The sequence below is a fragment of the Trichechus manatus genome, unplaced genomic scaffold (genome assembly GCF_000243295.1).
Source record: "Trichechus manatus latirostris isolate Lorelei unplaced genomic scaffold, TriManLat1.0 scaffold00008, whole genome shotgun sequence".
Classification (NCBI taxonomy): Eukaryota; Metazoa; Chordata; class Mammalia; order Sirenia; family Trichechidae; genus Trichechus; species Trichechus manatus.
In genome coordinates this window covers 26,171,329-26,191,505 of record NW_004443944.1, presented here as the reverse complement: position 1 = coordinate 26,191,505, position 20,177 = coordinate 26,171,329, and the positions used below count along the sequence as shown (strand labels likewise).

At 38.4% G+C, this 20,177-nt stretch overlaps 1 protein-coding gene across 2 annotated transcripts in view; it reads left to right on the top strand.

The window, feature by feature from the left end:
* RPRD1B (regulation of nuclear pre-mRNA domain containing 1B) overlaps window positions 1-20,177 on the top strand; it is a 65,159-nt gene that overhangs the window by 8,668 nt on the left and 36,314 nt on the right. For both annotated transcript variants that reach the window (XM_004370352.2, XM_023724735.1), the window contains exons 2-4: window positions 2,044-2,173; window positions 10,339-10,472; window positions 19,307-19,419. In XM_004370352.2, coding sequence (XP_004370409.1) covers window positions 2,044-2,173; window positions 10,339-10,472; window positions 19,307-19,419 — 377 coding nt within the window. The remainder of the gene's footprint in view (window positions 1-2,043; window positions 2,174-10,338; window positions 10,473-19,306; window positions 19,420-20,177) is intronic.

Genomic DNA, 20,177 nt, shown 5'->3' with positions numbered 1-20,177 from the left:
CATTCTCTGTCAGTTTTCTCACTCCATTTGGTGCTTGGCTGAGTTCTTTATCTCTTCATTTGATGTTTTAGGGTTTCAGGATTGTTGTATTCTCTGTTCGGCTTAGTTTTTTGGATCTTTGCTATGGAGCGACATCGTGGTGCTTCTGCCTAGAGCGCCATTTTGCCGGAACCTCGGGTTTTCTTTTAATTGTTGTAAAAAAAAATTTTATAGTGTTGCTATGAGTTGGAATGAACTTGATGGCAGATTTGGTTTTGTCTGTCTGTCTATCTATAAAACACAACATTTGCCAATTCAGCATTTTTCAGGTATACAGTTTAGTGATATCATTTACATTAATCATGTTGTACAGCCATCAGTTATTGTTGATGGAGGGATAAAGTTTTATCCTAAATAAATCCCCTTGATGAAGTTTGAGGATGTTGGAAGTTAATTGACATTGTAGATGATGAAAACCTTGACTCTAGTCTCTTTGATTTTGTATTTGTGATACTAAAAAATGTATCAGGTCTTGAATGGCCATATTGACTTTTTACAATATGGATGCTGGATTTTTTAAGATAAAGTATATGGAATTTGTAAAACTTAGATTTGCTTTGTTGAAGTTCTTTTTTTACATGTGAATCCAGTAATGTTCATTATGGACTTGATATTTTGACTGACTACAACTTCTCAGAACAAGGTTTGCTTTAACCTTTGCCATAATCATAGCTTTGTAGCAACAGTGGAATATTTTAACTACTGACACTTTTGTTCTGCTTTTGAATAATAGTTAGAACAGTTCTAGATAGCTTCAGGTTTCTAATATTCTCATCAGTTGGCCATCTAAACTAGGTTATTACCAGAAGCTTAAGACAATTTAGGGTATCCATTTTAAATTTTATTAGCACTTTTTAAGCCATCAGTTGAAACTATGATGTGCTTTAAAAATCTTGTTTTTTACTTGGGTTATTCTCATGGAGCTACTAGCTGCATTTTAAAATGTCAGATCTTGTGCCTGCTGTGTCAGAACTTATATATGCTGTGTGCGTTACAAAAGAAACAGAAAGGTGGTTTCTGAGAGAAGCGGAGCAAGGACTAGTTATTCAGTCCTTGCTTGAGTTTTTCAGGTAGTTTTGCGTTGGAAAAAACTTAGTGTTTTGAAATATCTAACTTATGTTCCTATTTATTTCCTTTAAAAGAAAACTAGGACCAAAAATGGTAGAGATGTAACTTTATGGTTGAGAAGTTATGTGCGTAGAAGCCAGGAAATTCAATAATGTTCCCCCAAGCAGCTGTAACTCAGACATATTGCATGAGGTTTTTATGGTTAAATATATGGTACCATACAGTGTAATAGGAAATACCGTATCTAGTATGTATAAGAGAGAAGAATCACGGTGTTTGTGGGAGTCATAAATTTGAATGTCCAGGTTTCACACACGTGTAAATTTTCGATAGTAAGGTAGCATTAATGTATATTTGTATGTGAGATAAGTATCCTTTGGTATATCTAGAGATTCCTCTGGATTGTAGAGTTGGTATCATTGACTGTTTATGGTTATTGAAGTATTCAAAAGACATTCTCAGTTTAGGAACATTTAAGTATAAGAATCTACTGAAATTGCAACCTAGTGCAATCTTTCATTCTGGAATATGAATATTTGATAATTAGCAGAAATTGTTCATCTTTGTAATGGAATAAATGAAAGCCTTGGTTTTAATATGTCTTTGTGAAAATATTCAATGTTTTTCCTTTAGGAACTTTGTTTGGATCATCTTCATTTTCACTGTCAGTTAACTACTCTGATTAAAATAACACAGAAATGAAGATGGCCTATTCTTCCCCTCCTCCCTCCAAAAACGGTTTTTCCAAACCTGTTTTGTTAGAGACCTTCATGAGTTCCTCAAGTTGTTTTTTTTTTTTTTTAAAAAATAAGCAACTTTGACCTCAAGTAGATAATGCTTGTCCTGATGTTCTTTTTTGAGTAGCCTAGGGCAAAAGGACTGTGAAATGAGAATTTCCTTGGTGTAAGTTAAACTATTTTCTTTTTTTTTTTCCAGCCAAATCAAATAGAAAGCTTACTTTTCTGTACTTAGCAAATGATGTCATCCAAAATAGTAAAAGGAAAGGACCTGAATTCACTAGAGAATTTGAATCTGTCCTTGTGGATGCTTTTTCTCATGTTGCCAGGTATGTTGTCTGTTTGTTTGTTTGTTTCTTTTTTTTTTTCAATGCAATACCTTTCTTTCTTTTTGTTCTTTGCATTTCTGTGATAGCCTTTGTAAACTGAAAACTTTATACTTTAAAGAGAGTGTTGTGGAGGCCATATTGTGGCTTTGTTTTGCCCGGCCGTTAACTATTTCAATCATATAAACATTTTGTTGTATTAAGAGAATTCAGCCTAGCACTTGAATCACATCTTTTCCCCTCTATCCATTCATTTATGGTATACTTTCTTGAAAATTGTATTTTTTCTTGATTTGGCTGAGTTGTCTCATGAGCTTATGATTAAAAAAAAAATCATGGCTAAATAGCTAAGTAGTACAAGTGAACCTTTCTGTAACAGAACCTTTATGGCGAGAAATTAGTTGCTTATGCCTTCATTTTTACTTATTTCCTTCTAGATGTGTAAATGTCTAGTTTACTAAAAATAGGAGTTGCTACTGTATCTGCAAAGATAGTAATTATTAGTGTGGAAAGTATTTGCACTGGCTGCGTTAAGTCTCTGCTCGTATCATATTTTGTAACAGAGAGGACTGGAGCATATTGTGTATCTATACTGATATCATAGAATGCATAAATTTGATTAAAAGTTTTATAAATCATTGTTATTCATTTAACAACAAGCTGCTTTCTATATATACAAGTTAGATATCCAGGAGGAGCAAACAAAAACTGGCTTTTTTTCAGTAGAATAGGACTAAGTAATATAAAAAATAAATAGATCTTTGCTGAAGGAAATCAGGAACGGTGCAAAGGAGACTAGTGGGTTAACCAAAAGATTTTCTAAGTTCTAAATTGTAACTGAAAGGCCTTAAATATGAAAATAAATCCAGCATTCCATGAAGGAATTGAAAAAAATTGAAGGAATAAAACCAGAAATCCAAAAGAAAAAAATGAAATGTAGCTTTCTAGAGATGGAAAAAGATTTTTAATTTGCTGCTAAGCTACATAGCTGGCTTTTTCTATTAATGAACATGAACACTGAAGAAGCAGAATGGGTCATTAGCTTATAAAAAATAACTGAATCTTCCTAATAGTAAGTATAGAACAGACTACTAGAGTAGCGGTTTGAAATTGGAGAGAGAGGCATTTTCTTTTAATGAGATTCAGGTCACACTTTCTTAGACATTGGATGTAGCTCTGCCTCAAATATTGTCTGAGTGACCTTGACTGTGTTACTTAAGTTTTGGAGCCCATGTTTCCTAATTGGTTAAAAGGGGGATGACACCACCTATCTCATTAGAGTTGTTATGAGGTTAACATAAGACAGTATGTTTGGGAAAAAAACAAACCAAACCCATTGTGTCGAGTCAATTACAGCTCATAGCGACCCTATCCGACAGAGTAGAACTACCCCATAGGGTTTCCAAGGCTGTAATCTTTACGGAAGCAGACTACCACATCTTTCTCCTGTGGAGTGGCTGGTGGGTTTGAACCGCCGACCTTTTGATTAGCAGCCGAAACCTTAACCACTGCGCCACCGGGGCTTCTCTGTATGTTTGAAAGTACCTAGTAAAATCTGTAATCTGCTCATTCATTGTTATGTACTAGATTGTAAGCTCCATGAAACTAAGGGCCGTTTTGGTCCTGTTCTTTATCCCAAGCACCTAGCAAAGTGTCTGTTACAAAGCTGCTAAGTTATGTAGCTTTAGGGGTATCATTTATGTAGCTCATTGTGAATGGTATCCTAGGAGCTGGGAAACATTGTGGTCTGCCCAGGCACAGAGTAGGCACTCAGTAAATATTTGTCGAATGAGTTAATTTAAGGTTCTAGACAATGGGCTGAAATAACTTCCTATAGGGTCAGTAAACATAGCACTTGTATTTAAAAATTGATCAGTAATCTTTACTGATAATAATAATTCAACAAAGTGTAAGTAGAAAGGGGTGAGAAAAGGAGAGTGGGCAACACCGGGATTAAAAATTCCTTTTCTATTTGGTGATATCTTAAAACCTATCCCACAGGCACTGTAAAAATGCCTTGGCAGATTCCATGACATTGTGGGGAAAATAAAGCTGGTCCTTTTCTTAATAAAAAAAATAGACTCAAATCTTTTGTTTGCATTCTTCTAGTTTTTTTAAAGGAGTCCTAGTGGTGCGGTGGTTGAGTGCTCAGCTGCTAACTAAAATGTCAGTGGTTTGAACCAGCAGCTCTGTGGGAGAAAAGACCTGATAATCTCTTCTCATAAAGATTACAGCCTAGGAAACCCTTTGGGGCAGTTCTACTCTGTCACATTGGGTCGCTGAGAGTCAGAATTGACTCGATGGCACACAACAAGTTCTTTTAAGGTCCTGTTTGGGTATTATATTCAGGACAACCCATGTTTTCAAGCCCCCACCCTGAACAAAGTCCAGCAACTTCACTTCAATGACTGGTATACCTCATCAACAGTGAGAGTAGCTTAATGCATGCTTTCTGTGTGGTTATTCCATGGCCAGTTGATGATAAAAGTAGTTGAGCCATTACTGTTGACTAAAATTTCATAAGAAGTATCTTTATGATAACCTCCCACTTCTCTGCCTCCCCCCAAAAAACAAAAACAAAAACAAAACAACCTCTCAAGTCAAAGAAGTCACCCAAGCTCATAGTGGGAGATATGATTTGAATAACAGTTAATTAACCAGATTACAAGCGTATTTTCCATACAGGGGCTGCCTTGTTTTCTTCTCAGTTTGGAAATAGTTGTGTGTTTCATTTGTCTCCCAGCATATACTGAGTGGCTTTTATGTGCCAGGTACTGTTCCAGACACTAGGGGAACAGCAGTGAACAAGGCAGGCAAAGACAAATAAATGAACAAGATACTTTGGAGAGTGATATGCTGGACATAATAAAATAGAATGATGTTCTACAATGGGTGGGGGTAGGGAGTCTCTTCTAGGTAGTGTGATCAAGGAAGGCCTCTAAGGAAATGCCGTTTGAGGTAATCTTACAAAATGTGGATAGGAACAGCTGTGAAGAATAACCTAAGGCAGAGACAATCTTCGCATGTTAGAACCAGAATGAAGACTAGTTTGGTTAGAACACAGTGAACAAAAGGGAAAGTAGCATCAGATGAGATCAGAGAACTAGGCAGGTACCATTCGCAGAGATTCCTGTAAGCCTTAGAAGTTAGGATTGTGTTATGATGGGATGTCAGTGAAGGATTTTAAGCAGGAAAATTATGTATTCCAACACATATTTCTAAAAGATTCCTCTGACTTGGTGTGGAGAATAGATTGTAAAGGCCAAGAGAGGTGGCAGGCAGATGAGTTTGGATGATATTGCTATAGTACAGGCTAGAGACTGGCTAGGACTCAGAAGCAGTGAGATGATAATAATTTCCATTTATTGAATGCTTTGTGGATGAATTTGGGGTATTTTTTTTCCCCACATAACTGATAGGATTTGTGGGAGTTAAGTGGAGGTTGGTGGTGAGGGAAAAGAAAAATCAAAGATGATTTCTAGGTTTTGACATGAGTATAAATGGATCGCTGATGGTGCCATTTACTGAGATGAAGAATGGGATGAAGATTTGGTAGAGGAAGTTAAGAGTTGTTTTGGCCATGCTAATTTTGAGATGGCTCTTAGATATCCAAGAGTCCCTGGGTGGCATGAACAGTTAAGCACTAGACTACTAACCAAGAGATTGGTGGCTGGAACCCACCCAGAGGCGCTTTGGAAGAAAGGCCTGGCATTCTGCTACTGAAAGTTCACATCCTTGAAAACCCTGGGGTGTACACTTCTACTCTGCACACATGGGGTTGCCATGAGTCAGGATACATTTGATGCCAACTGGTTTGGGTTTTTCTTTGTTTATTTTTTTTTATTAGATACCCCAAAGGGAGATGCCTGATAGGCAGATGGATAAAATAGTCTGAAGCTCGGTGGAGAATTAATTTATGGAGACATAAATTTGGGAGTTAACACCATATACACATTATTTATTTATTGTTGTGCCGGGGATTCTCAAGACTGCTCCTAGGCTTGATGGCTCACTAGGAAGATTCTCAAAATTTAGATACAGTTGTATTCATGGCTGTGATTTATTATAATGAAAGGATACAAAGCAAACTCAGCAAATGGGAAAGGCACATGTGGTGAATTCCAGAGGAAACCAAGCATAAGCTTCCAAGAGTGCTCTGCCAATTGAGTCATGTAAAATATGTGACTTGATTCCTCCAGCATCAGAGTGAGACAACATGTGTGAAATGTTTTCTACCAGGAAAGCTCATTAGAGGCTCAGTGCCCAGGGTTTTTTATTAAGGTTGGTCATGTAGGCATCCTCTGCCTAGCACCTACTAAAATTCCAGACTCCAGAAGAAAAGTAGGTGTTCAGCGTAAGTTATATTGTTTGTGCAGTTTAGGCACAGTGAGCCACCCTTGTCAGTTAAGGAATGGTGAGAACACTCTCAAAATCCAAATTCCCAGATGCCAGCCAAGGGCCAGCCTTTCGAGCAGGGCTTTCTAAGGATAGCAGTGTCAGCTTTGCTATGTTAACTCTTTTCTGCTCAATTTTTAGACATTTCTGCTTAGCTTTGCATGAGGTACTATAGGAAGTGCTGGGGATACTAAGAAAAAATTCCTGCCCTTACTAGGTAGGCTTACCATAGGTCTACTGTGTGTGGGATCAGACAGAAACATATAAGTTACAGATGTACCAAGGAAGTTCTGTAAAGCTGCAGAGGAACACAAGGCCCCCAGGCTGGCTTGGCAAGGCTGCAGGTGTCCAGCTGACACCTGAAGCAGCAACTTTGTGTGTGTTTTCCATCTATTAAGGTCAGTTTTTACCATCTGTCTTAGGAAAGTGGGCAGTGATTGAATTTATAAAATTAACTAAGATACATGTGAAATGGTGTTCAGTGTAATATTAAATTATATATATAGTTCTTTGTCTTCCTCCAGTGTTTTCGTAGACTGGTAGCAAAAATTTTTGGGCCTTTTTCACTTGAAGATTTCCCAATTTAGTACAGAGTTAGAGCAACCTGAAAAGGGAACTCCTTCTGTTATAAAACTGCGTTATTGCTTTTGTTGTATCTGATTCCAGTTGCTTAAGTTAAGTGATTTCCAGTTAACTGGAGCTACTTAATTCCAAACCTCATCAGTAAAAACAGATTTCTTGCATGTTTTATCTGTAACTTAGACTTATCTAGCAAAACCTTGATGTACTCCAGTGCCCAAGGAAACAGCTTATCCTGATTAATTATATTCACTAGTTAAACTAGAGCCCCCCTTTTGGCTTTTGCCTTTAGTGGTGAATATCACTTTCCACTGTATAATTTTGTAGCTGGAGTTGTACTCAAAGTCAATCTTAGTCTGAATTGAACCTCAGATATCTCCAGGAATGGTGGATAGTGGGTGGGTGTTTTGCCCCCCTCCCTGTTTTTAAAACTAAATTTTTGATAAGAATAAGTTCCCATGATTGGTTTCTCTTTCTTTTACGTGAACAGAGATGCTGCAGAGAACAGATTTTATGTTAAATTAAGTTCCACTTTGTTGTAGTTTGGTTATACTAGTTATGATGCCTCTTTCTAAACCATAGATTTGATCACATCAGGGACTTCCCATTATCTGTAGGATTAAGGCCCTGTGCTTAATATGCGATTCAGGACCCTTTATAATCTGATTCCACTCTATCCCTCCAGATTCTTCTCCTGTTTTCTCATAAACCACATATATTTCAGCCACCTGAATTACTCACAACTTCTCCTTCCTCTTAGCCTTGTTCCATTTTGGCAATGTGGACATTCAAAGGAGAGGAGGAGATAACACGAATAAAGGCACATGGACGAGAGGGAGCAAGTTCTGAGTAGAAAATTACCAGTGGTTTAGTGCTGCTAGAATGTGAAGCCCCAGGAGGAATATGGAGGACATGAGGCTAGAGAGACTGAACCCTAGAGATCAGGACCTAGGCCTTATTCTTTGTATTCCAAGTATGGTAATCCACAAACCCCTTCATCGAATGACCACTTTAGGGGTTAGTACATGTTGGACATGAATGACCTTGATATAGTGAGATAATTGTTGAAAGTTAAGTAACTGGATGACCTACTGAAACCTATATAAAAATTTCCAGGAAAGATTATAATTTGACAAATATTTATTGTGCTTTTTCTAAGGCATATAGCTGTGGGGGGAAAGAGAAACCCCTGCCTCTGTGGAAATTACATTCAGATGGAAGGAGAGTGTAAACAACAAGTAAGCTATACAGCATATCAGAAGATAAATTATATGGAGAAAAATTAAAGGGGCAGGAGGTACAATTTTAAAGAGAGGTTAGGGAAGGACTCACCCATCTAGAAGGTGCTGTTTGAGTAAATATAGGTCACTATGAGTCAAAAATCGGCTCGACGGCACCTAACAACAACAGACCTGATGGAGAGGAGGGAATAAGCGTGCTACTATCTGGGGCAAAGCGAACTGTTAAGTATAAAGGCCCTGAGGCAAGAGGACCAGTGTAGCTGTTGTGGAGAGAGGGGGGAGAGAGTGGGTAGGAGATGAGGCCAGAGAAATAATGGGCTATGTTGAGAAAGGCTCTAAGCCTTTGTAAGTACTTTCACTTTTATTCTATGGGAGAAGAAAACGGGTTTTGAGCAAAGGAGTGATGTGGTCTGACTTAATAGTAGCTAGAATTATATTTTTAAAATTTGAAAATAGATTGTTGGAGGGCAAAAGGTAGAAGCAGGAAGACCAATAATGAATAAAGAATCCCCGGCACAACAATAAATAAATAATGTGTATATGGTGTTAACTCCCAAATTTATGTCTCCATAAATCCAGGCAAGAGATGATAGTGGCTTGGACCAGGTTGATAGCAGAGGAAGAGAGAAGTTAATTTGTTTCTAGATATATTTTGAAGGTGCAGTAAAAGTGTTTTATCACAAATATTAATAAATTAGATCCTATCTTTTAGCTGTATAAACTGTCAGTGGGGAATTTCTCCTTTTTTTCCCTTAACCCTTACCCCTGACTGAAAAAAAAAAAAAATTGAACAACAACAAAAAAGAATTTGTGTGTACCTTGATTTAGTCCTTTGGCCTCAGTTCAGTGAAAGCAGCCACTAATAATTCATAAGTAATACAGTTGGACCAGGCTAGGCTGAAACCTTATCTCACCTCAGAGTGTTAACATAAGCTTTAGAATAGTCAGGGTTGGAGGTAGATAACATTCCCATGTGAGTTGAATTTGGTGTGGTTTCTTCTTGAAGTTTCTATTAAGAAGTATTTGATTTATACTAGGATGTAGGGCGTCCCTTCTTGTTTAAGTCAGTGAATATAAGATCATTGACACTGAATTTAAACTGCCATCCAAACAGCCGCAGAAAACAGTGTGGTGGATGGTGACTTTTTCCGTTTAGAAAGTCTTCCCCCACTCTTCTACTTGCTGTCTGAGGTTTTATAGGAGGCAGCTGGTTCACACTGAGTGCTAGTTATAGTCATCTCGTTGAAAAATATTCTGTTTGAAAAGTGTGATATGTCAATTAAAAAAACTACCTTTTTTCAGATATAAATCACAAAGGACTACCTTATTCTCAGTATATTAAAAAATGATCTGTTAGACACTCTTGTATAAATATGGAATACAGACCTAGTTCAGAATTAAAATAATTATGAGGTAGTTAATTTAGAGAGTTGAGATCAGTGTTAGTATATCTGTGTGTACACAATTTTATCTATGCATGTAGAGATGTTGATGTGTTAGCATTGATGAGTTGTAGTGAATTTATTCCCCATTTTAAACTTTTGGGTTTATTGTAATCATTTTTTCTGTCCTTAAAAGTTTTGGCTCACTTTGATTTCCAGCAGAATGTCTTCTTAAAAAGCAAGCTATCACAATTGCTATGATCGATTTTTGATAATTGTGTCTGTAAAAATCAGCCATTGGCTTTTTGCCTTATTTGCTCTGTCTTTCAAAGGGGAAAAAAAGATTACTTCTATAATATAATCTCCCTTTCCGACCCACAACAGGAAGAATATAATTTCTGGTCAAGTTGGATATCCAAGTGTCACAATATGTACCTTACTTTTCCTTCTGTTATTTAAATGTAAATCATTCAGTTGTTGATTTTTTTTTTTTTATAAGTAGGTCTGTCCTAATTAAAAACAAACAAAAAAACCTTAAGTTTATATATATCTTTTCATCTTTTCTGGGCAGGGAGGCAGATGAAGGCTGTAAAAAACCTTTAGAAAGATTGCTGAACATCTGGCAAGAAAGAAGTGTGTATGGCGGCGAGTTCATACAGCAGCTGAAGCTGTCTATGGAGGACTCCAAGAGCCCTCCCCCCAAAGGTAGAAACATCACCACATGTTTACAGCTCTTGGTCTTTGCCTACTTTCGAATCAAATATGAAAAGCTGCAGTGGGGGTTGCTGTGAACCACCAGCGATTATATGATTCTTCAGAGAGATGATCATGAATGATGGTGAGAATTTATGTAGTGCTCGCAGTGTGCAAGCCTGGTTCTAGTACTCACGCTATTCATCATCTCACACTCTTAACTTTTGTTCTGTATTCTCCTTGTCTCTCTTCTGCTTTACAGAGACTTTCCTTGCCCCAGGGAAAGGAATGGAATAACAAATTGTTCCCGATTGTGGTGAACTAGCAAGTACCCTGGACTAAGATTTTGTCCTAGCCCTGCCATTAATTACTATAGGATCGTGGATGAGTCCCTTAGCCCTTGTAGAACTTTGCTTTGTTAAATACTACTGTGGTTTTTGGAACATACTTTTGTGGTTATTAGCTTGCTTCCTAAAATTGATTTTGGTCTTTACTGAACCCAGGACGTCCTCAGAAAATATGTACATGTATGTGTGTGAATTTTACCAAGTCCTTCATAAGAGCTTATGTTATTTTGTCTTTAAAGAAGAGTAAGAAGGTCAAATGCTATGTGGTTATTTGGCTTTGGGCTAGCTGCGATTTAACTCTAGTTGGCAGGACATGTTTCTAAGCTATGATCTGATCTGATCGCATACACACTCATTGCCTGGAGGATCATATCCAAGCACTAACGTAGTGTTATTTTGGACCCTTTATAATCTGAACTGTAGTCTACTTTTCCAGATTCTCCTGCTATCTCCTTACGTACACCATACTCTTTGGCCCCATTGGATCACCAGCAGTTTCCCCTCGGGATGCTTTGTTGGTACCCTTTCTTTTGCTGTCTGCTGTTACCTCTGCCTGAAGTGTCCTCCTGCCCCTTTCCCTGTATGATGAACTCATTCTTCAAGAATGCTATTCTCATTCTTACATCTCCTGTGGTTTGTTGGACAGATGTAGCCATTCCCTGCTTCTTCCCCTGGTACTTCATACCTGTCTCTGTTATAGAACTTAACTATGAATGGCATACGTGGTAATATCATTCATTCAGCAACCCTTTAATCAGTGCCTCTCATGAGCTCTACCAGGTCCAAGATTATGTGCATTTTAAGGTGGGGTAGTTTTTCCATGAAACTGAAGATTTGAGGCTTTCTAAGGGTGACATAAGTGCTTTCTGACTATAGGTTGTTGCTGTACTTGGAGTTGATGGAAAACAATTTTGGGGTCATTCTGGTTGTAGTTTCTGAAAAGCAAGATGTTTTCTACTTTGGATTCTGGTAGTGTTTGTTTTATGTCCTTTGAAGCTATTCTGTACAGCGTTGGGGAATTATCCAGCATTCTTTATTCTGCCTTAGAGTTCATTGGTGAACAGTACTGATTTTTTTTTTCCCCCACCTTTGGGCAGGTAGGAGAGCTTTGTGAAGAGGATGTTTAAAGCTAAGTGTTGAATTTCAATTCAGTAAGCATTTGCTGCACGTGTGCTTTGAGTAAATAACTATGCTAGGTGCTGTAGGAGAGGGAGAGAGAGGAGTGAGAAATAGTTCTGCCCTCAGGGAGCAGTCAGACAAATTGGGGAATTTGTGGCAGTGGTAGATTTGAAAATAGTTCTGTTGGGTTTCTGATTTTTTTGAGTCTAGACATTAACAATAACATAGGCAGTATTTCTCTGGGTGGAGGATAAGCTAATATAAAGATAATTTCTCTTTATTCTGTAAAGATAGAAAACAAGTATCAAAAAGTTCCAGTGTTTGTGTTTATTAGTCCTAGCTAAGTGCTGCATCTTCTCATTGTCTTTTTAGGACCTGAGTTACCAGAATATTTTGCACAATCCTTTAAAATGTTAATGAGTTCTCTGGAAGTTTATTTCCAAATTTGAATAGTCCTTTTCTATTTCAGCTTTGATTCATGGGTAATTCTTTGTCTGCAGACAACTTCAGAGTTTACCTTTGAGATAAAAATTTTTCTATGGAACTTTGGCAGTTCTTATAATATTGGAGAATGAATGGCTTAGGAATTCTGTTTTAGAACTGGCTATTTCTTAAGTTGGAGTCTCTGGGTGGTGCAAACAGTTAACGTGCTTGGCTGCCAACTGAAGGTTGGAGGTTTGCGTCCACCCAGAGGTGCCTTGGAAGAGAGGCCTAGTGATCTACTTCCAAAACAATCAGCCTTTGAAAACCCTGTAGAGTTCTACTCTGATACCAATGGGTTCTCCATGAATTGGAATCAACTTGATGGCAACTGTTTTTTATTTAAGTTATGTACCTGTCTCCCCAGGTGTGAGAAAAAAAGTTGTCTTTCTTTTCTTGGGAACAGACGGTGTTCCTTGACTGAATGGAACTTTATTACTTGCTTGAGTCACACATGAATCATGCAGTATCATATAGTTGTAGAAGGATTTAGAAAGGAAAGGCTACAAAGGAACTAGCATTTATTGATTTACTTGTCAGCCTTCCTGCTGGCTGCTTTCCATGTTAATTCTTTTTAGATCCTTACAGTTACTTTCTGAATTTGGTATTATTTTCATATTTCAGATGAGGATAACTAAAAAAACCAAACCAAACCCATTGCCGTTGAGTCGATTCTGACTCATAGCAACCCTGTAGGACAGAGTAGAACTGCCCCGTCGGGTTTCCAAGGAGCGCTTGGTGGATTCGAACTGCGAGCCTTTTTGTTAGCAGCCGTAGCTCTTACCCACTATGCCACCAGGGTTCTGAGGCCCAAAAGGAACAGTAATTTTGTCCTAGGAGATATCGCTGGTAAGTGGAGAATTCAAATCCAGGTCTATCTCACTATGTTCTTCCCAGAGTGTACTTTTTCCTAAAAGCACATGGATTCAGTAGTTTTGAATTATAATAGGAATTCATGAACAGGTCACCCAGCTTTCCTATCAAGAACATGGGTCTGGAATCAGACTTCTGAGCTGTGTGACCTTGGGCATGGCATTTGACCTCTCTGAATCCCAAGTTCCTCACTGTACAATATGGTTATTAATAGTAATACCTCCTAGAGTTGTTGAGGGTTACTTGAGATAATGCAGGTAGGTTGTTGTTGGCAGGACCATGAGGTGACTCCACCCCCCTCAGTTCTAATAACTAATATTCTGAGTTTCTAAATGTGAACCAGTAGCAAAAGTAGGAGGAGACTTTTAGTATCTTCAGTCCCCCAGAGTTTGTGAAGGCCTGGGGAGTATAGTGGCTTAAGAGGACGAACTCCAGGGCCAGCATCCCTGGGTCTAAGTCTGGACTCGGCTGGTCAGTCCAGTGAGATGATAGGGTAAAGTGCGTTTAGAACTGTGCCTCAAGTGGTAGCCTTTTATTTGTTGCAAGTCCACAAGTAAAATTTAAGGTGCTTTTAAAACAATTTCCTTTAGGTTCTAGGGGGAACAAAGAGTGAGGAGCTTTCGCAAACAATATTCACTGATTCTTTTCTGGTTGTAAAAGTAATACAAGATCTGTGGGTTTTTTTTTTTTTTTTTTTTTTTTAAATCCCAGAAAATGTCAAGTGGATCCTTTAGAAGATCCAGCTTTGGTAGATAACTGTGTTTTGTAATGTGATTTGGGAACCTTCAGGCAAGTTTTTTGTCCTAAAATTAGTTTCATGCTCTGCCATAGTGTCTGCAATTCTACCGTAATCAGGGCTCCAAGAAGCATGCTATAAACCCTTAGGTAACCTGGATTACTTGAAGGTTAGTGGAGCACAAGGCCCCCTGGAGACACAGGGACAGGTTGGAGGATAGAATAGAAGGTGTGCAATATAAGGACAGAGGGACACCGGCCAACTGTAGTGTTTGCCTTGCCTGTAAACAAGGTGGTTGAGTGAGTGAAAAAGGGAGTGTTAAGTACCATCATTTGAAGTCAAGTTGATCGTGGAAAGGGTGCCTTATCTTAAATTCGCAGCAGGACTGATAGCTTTCCTAGGTTATTTTTAATGGCTGTCTGACTTGATTGAGAATCTTAGGCATCCTAACTACTAACTGCTCAGATTAGTCCAGGTAGCGTTACCAGAGTGCTGTGTCTGTGTGTGTAAAGGGAAGCAATGGTAGTCATTTGTGGTACCACACTGGCACTTTCCAGGCTCCATGCCTCCTCTGCCTTTGAGAGGTTTCGAACTCAGGTCTGTTGATGCTTTTCTAGGTACTTTAAGAATGTAAAGGAACAAGACAACGTTTCTATCAGAAAGGAAAGGCCTGTGCCTGCCAGTAGCCATACAGAGTAGCAAGTGCCACGTACTTAAAAAGGAAGTCCCAAGCTGGACAATGAAAAAGGAAGACAGAAGAAGAATCGACGCATTTGAACTGTGGTGTTGGCAAAGAATATATACCATGACTATACATGGACTGCCAAAAGAACAAACAGATCAGTCTTGGAAGAAATACAACTAGAATGCGCCTTAAAAGTGAGGATGGTGAGACTTTGACTCACTTACTTTGGACACATCATCAGGAAAGACCAATTACTAGAAAAGGGTATCCTGTTTGGTAGAGTGAACGAAAATGAGATGGATTGACACAATAGCCGCTGCAATGAACTCAGATATACCGACCAACATGAAGATGGCACAGGACCAGGCAACATTTTGTTCCATTATACGTAAGCTCGCCATGAGTTGGAGCCATCTGGACAGCAATTAACAAGTACTGTGGGAGTTCAGAGGGAAAGGATGATGACTGAGGAAGAGGAGTACTCGAGATGACATTAGGCTTTCAACCTAGGGTATTGTAAGATCATTAGATGCCATTCTAGGTTTTTGAATAGAGACATGACAAGGTCAGAACTCAGCTTTAGGAAGATTAATAATTGAGTGTTGCCTAAGTTAGAGAAGGAGCAGCTAGAGGCAGGGAGACCAGTTGGGACAGTGGTCTAGACTATGATGAAAGGCAGAATGCTGATCAGAGACCAGGAAAGAGCAGAGAGGGGGTATGTAAGATCCCTGAGAGGTATGGAATCTGCTAGAAGATGGGACTTTGGGAGAGATTCTAGTGGTCTTTAAGGTTTTGTACTTGGAATATGGGGCAAGAGGAATTACTGATAACTAAAGTAGGTAGCTCAGGGAGGGAGGCACCCTATGGGGGAATTGATGAGTAATTCATTTCCAGAAGTCTTGGGTTTATAGCACCAGTAGGTCCTCCAAGTGGAGATAGGAGATAACTGGAACAGTGGGATGGTAATGGTTAGCAGCTCCAATTACACTCTCTTCCATCAGGATGGCAAAGGACAGAAATGACCCTATGATTATTTCCATCAGTTTGATTTCAGTCTTGAGTAGCAGCATGAAGTGGTAAAAAGAATTCTGGATTAGAAGACTTTGGCTGTAGGATCCAGACTTAAAGAATTCTATGACTTTGTACAAATCACAACCTGTGGGCCTTGATATTTTCGTCTGAAAATTGAGGTGGGAAAGCACAGACATGGGTTGATCTAAGGCTTTCCAGTTCCAAAATTCAGCGATTCTAAATGTTCTGAGGTATTAAGTGATATGTGACTTTTACATATGGTAATTTCTGTATGGGACTTTGAAAATGGAAGGATTTCAAGTTTTGACTCTTTTCCACCTTCTTTAGCATATTTGGGAGCCGTGGTGGTGCAATGAATGGTTAAGAGCTTGGCTGCTAACCAAAAGGTCAGCAGTTCAAATCCTCTAGCCACTCTTTGGAAACCCTATGGGGCAGTTCTACTCTGTCCTATGGGGTCGCTATGAGTCGGAATTGACAGCAACGAGTTTGGTTTGGTTTTGGTTTAGCATATTTAACAATTATTGAGCACTCTTCCAGGTGCTTGGAAGCAAGCAAAACTTTTTTTCTTTTTTGCTGTTGAGGTACTTACATTCTAGTGGCCACCCTTCACCCGAGGCCACTTTGATGCTGCAGTAGCTAATGTCTGCATTGGTCATACAACATGCCACCAGTGCTTTGAACCAGTTTGGTCCAATTTAACCCTCTGGTCAGGTGATTCTTAGGTATAACTTCCTGGGAACTTTTTGGAAATGCAAATTCTCGCTCAGCAGGGAGCTTGTTAGACATGCAGATTGTCAGCAGGGAGTCAAACTGGACCAAACTGGGTTTGAAGCCCTGCATACCGCACTCTGCATCTACCCTTCACTTATAAACTGTCTCATTTACCTGACATTTTGCAGTTACAATAGCAAAAAATCTACCATCCGACTATCTTGTGCGTTAATGACATATGTCTGGCAGTAACGAACGCCAGGGTTTGAGGCAAGAGTAACACTAGCTGTGATGGTTAAGATTATGTGTCAGCTTGGCTGGGCCATGATTCTCAGTGGTTTGGCAGTTATGTGATGATGTAATCTGGCAGTTTTGTAATGGTGTAGTCATCTCCATTTTGTGATCTATGTGATCATCTTCTATTTTTGCATAATGCCAATTTTCATACAATGACCTGGTCTTTGGAACCTGACCATGCCTGTAAGTGAGGAGTAGGTGTAATTAGGGAGGTAGTGCATGCAGAGTACTGTTAGATATTTTATATGTAAATTATATCCTAATAGATTTTCCATGTTAAAAATATAGCAGTCTTTACTTTGTCATGGTTGTGTGGGACTGTAAAAATGACCATGAAAGCTGAGACCATGCAAAACTATCGTAATCATCGTAGGAAAGATTACGATTGTCCTGTGACACTTTTAAAACTTTTTTTGTCAAAGCGTTGAAAACTATCTTACTGTTGATTATAAATGTATAGGGAAACAAAGATAGTGAAACCAGTATTTACTATGCTGTAATTTAAAATATAAAGATTGAGAATGAAAGTATGTTTACTTTGTAGCAAACTTATCAATAACAGCGTTTGCCTTCTCCCTCTCATTGTGTAATTTATGATATGGAGCAAACATCTTTTCTATGCCTCGGTGAATTGTCATACTCCTTTCTAAGTTTGACTCAACTTCCAACATTTGATCCTTTCTACTTTCAGTGTCATGAAGTAGCTCTGAGGGTTCCTTTAGATATGAAGTTTTTGCTGGCGTCATTCCTGTGGGACATTGTCATCCTTTTCGCATAGCCGCTTTCTTCATTTATGTTGCTAAGTTCACCTTTGCTCAGTTCCTCTGACTGTCTGTGTAGAGTGTCTAGAATGGTGGCAGCGTCAGCATTTCCATGTCCAGCTGTAACTCCACGTGCGTTCCATTCAAATTTCACTTTCAGCATTCGTTTAGTTTCAGTTTCTTTGCTGCACTTTCATCTTTGTTGACCAGTTCCCTCTTTCAATTATTCATCTTTCTCAAATGTCATGTGGATTTTATCATTGGGAGACAAGGAAACAACACAACTAAACACTTGGCTGTCTGTACATAAACTGCATAACAGATGTGCAGTGATTGGTCGCTGACAGACTTTGAAAGAAGCAACATGATTGGTCATTGATCATGATGCACATCTATGATTTATGTAATGATTTGTGAACCAAAGAGTTGGCGGCGAAGTTTGTACTTTATCCAATTACTCATAGTTATTATGCCATGGTAACTGAAATTCGAACCATATTGTTGGGGGACTGATGTCATTTCACTAAACCATAAACCATGGTAACAGAAATCCGTGTATATCAGAATCATGCAAAGCAAGGATGGCCTACATTGCAAATGTTGATGTTTCTTTTTCTAGTAGAACAGACAAACAAAAAACATTAAAAAATAAAACCCACAGTATTGACTTGACTTTCACTTCAAACAAGTTTGGTCAGTTATTGTATAAGGTAGAGAACAGTGACTACATGCTTGATTCCAAAACAAAATGTTTAAGCAGAAGTGTGCATTATTCTATCTATAACTTATGGTGCGTTTGGAGACAGGTGCATGGTATCCCCCTTTTTTGACAGAGAAGGTAATTATGTGGTGAGAAGTAATTTGAGTTGTAATGGAAAGAGCACAGGTTTAGGAGTCATTCCTTTATATGGGTATTTAACCTTCCTGGACCTTTATTTTCTCACCCATATAATGAGGTTAATATGTCTTCGAATTGTGGGAAGGATTAAGTGTAAATAAACTATTGCAGTGCCTGCCACAGTTAGGTGTCCGATAGTTTCTTTACTTGCCAAACCAGAATTTGTTATTCTGGTATTTATTTTGTATTGTCCAGTTTGATGTAAAAGGAATGGTTTTGGAATTAACACATCCATCATAACAATTTAAAAGCATACAGTACAGATGATAAAAAATGTAGCCTGTCAGCTCCAAAAGTGGTTAATTTTAAAATGGCAGTTTAAATAATACTATCAATCATATTTCTTACTAATGGTTATATTTAATTTTAAAGTAAAATTAGGTTTGTTTTGTTTATAAAGGGATAATTTAAAAGATAGTTGTGTTTAGAATTTTTGACACAACTTTATTTATGGGTTTCTCCCATTTTCTAAAATCCTTGGGAAGTATATCACATTTATATGCAGTATGTTCTCTGAACGCTTGCAGAGATTGGCTTGCTTCATTACATTGTCTGATGGGTTTTCTACCATTTTACTTCTCCTATTAACTTTTTGTTTCTAAGATACAAATTTTTAAATTAAATGTGATGGTTTTGGCAAGTTTCACTTTTAGATGCTTGTTTAAATAGTATTTTTCCAGCGAGTCAATCAGAGATAGAGATGACAGACCAAAGCCTATTTGACTCTTTTCAATAGCGTGGGGAACTACGACCAACTTTAAATACCTGGCATAAAAGTTGATGTTAAGCCATCTCTGAAAATGCCCACCCCTTCTGCCCTTTTTTTTTTTAACATGTGGCCCATTTTGCATAACATTTTGACTATCTGCAGCATTTATGACTCTAATTTGTCACTTTTTTCTTCTAGTAACAGAAGAGAAGAAGTCTCTGAAGCGAACTTTTCAGCAGATACAAGAGGAGGAGGATGACGACTACCCTGGAAGTTACTCCCCACAAGATCCTTCTGCAGGACCCCTATTGGTATGTCTTAACCACCCCCAGAGAGTAGGGCAGACTGGCTTAGTGAAGTGACTTCTGATTGAAGATGATGGCCACAAGGTGGCGCCAGTAGCCAATAGTATGGAATCACCAGAGGGCAGCACGCGAGGCACTGGGTGCAAGATCCACCAATGAAGGTTGCCAAACAGCAGGCTTGCCTTTGTCTTTGTGTGCCTTGACTCTAGGATGGATTCTTTATTTTTTAAAGTACTTGGACTTGTTTTTTTTTTTTTTTTTCACTCCTAGAAATTAAAAATGTTTTTAAAAAATAGAATTTTGTGAAAGGGGTAGATAATGTTACAAAGACATTCAAAAATCCTCTGTCAGGGCCTGCCTCTAGTAGCACAGTTGTTTTATAAATAAACAACTAGTTAGTTTATAAGGACAGTCAATAAGGTTACAGTGTTGTAATAGCAAATTTGCTACACTGTAACCTATTTAAATATTAAAGCAAACCCCCCCCCCAAAAAAAAAACCATTGCTATCAAGTCAATTCCAATTTATAGTGACCCTGTGGGACACAGTAGAACTGTCCCATAGGGTTTTCAAGGAGTGGCTGGTGGATTTGAACTGCCGACCTTTTGGTTAGTGGCTGAGCTCTTAATCACTGCACCACCAGGGCTCCAAATATTAAAACAGGGAGTTGCGTTTACTGAGTTTTTAACCATGTGTTTTTATTGCCAGGCCTTTCATATAAGTTAACTTATGAGTTCTGCGCAGTTGTTTCATTTTATTTATTT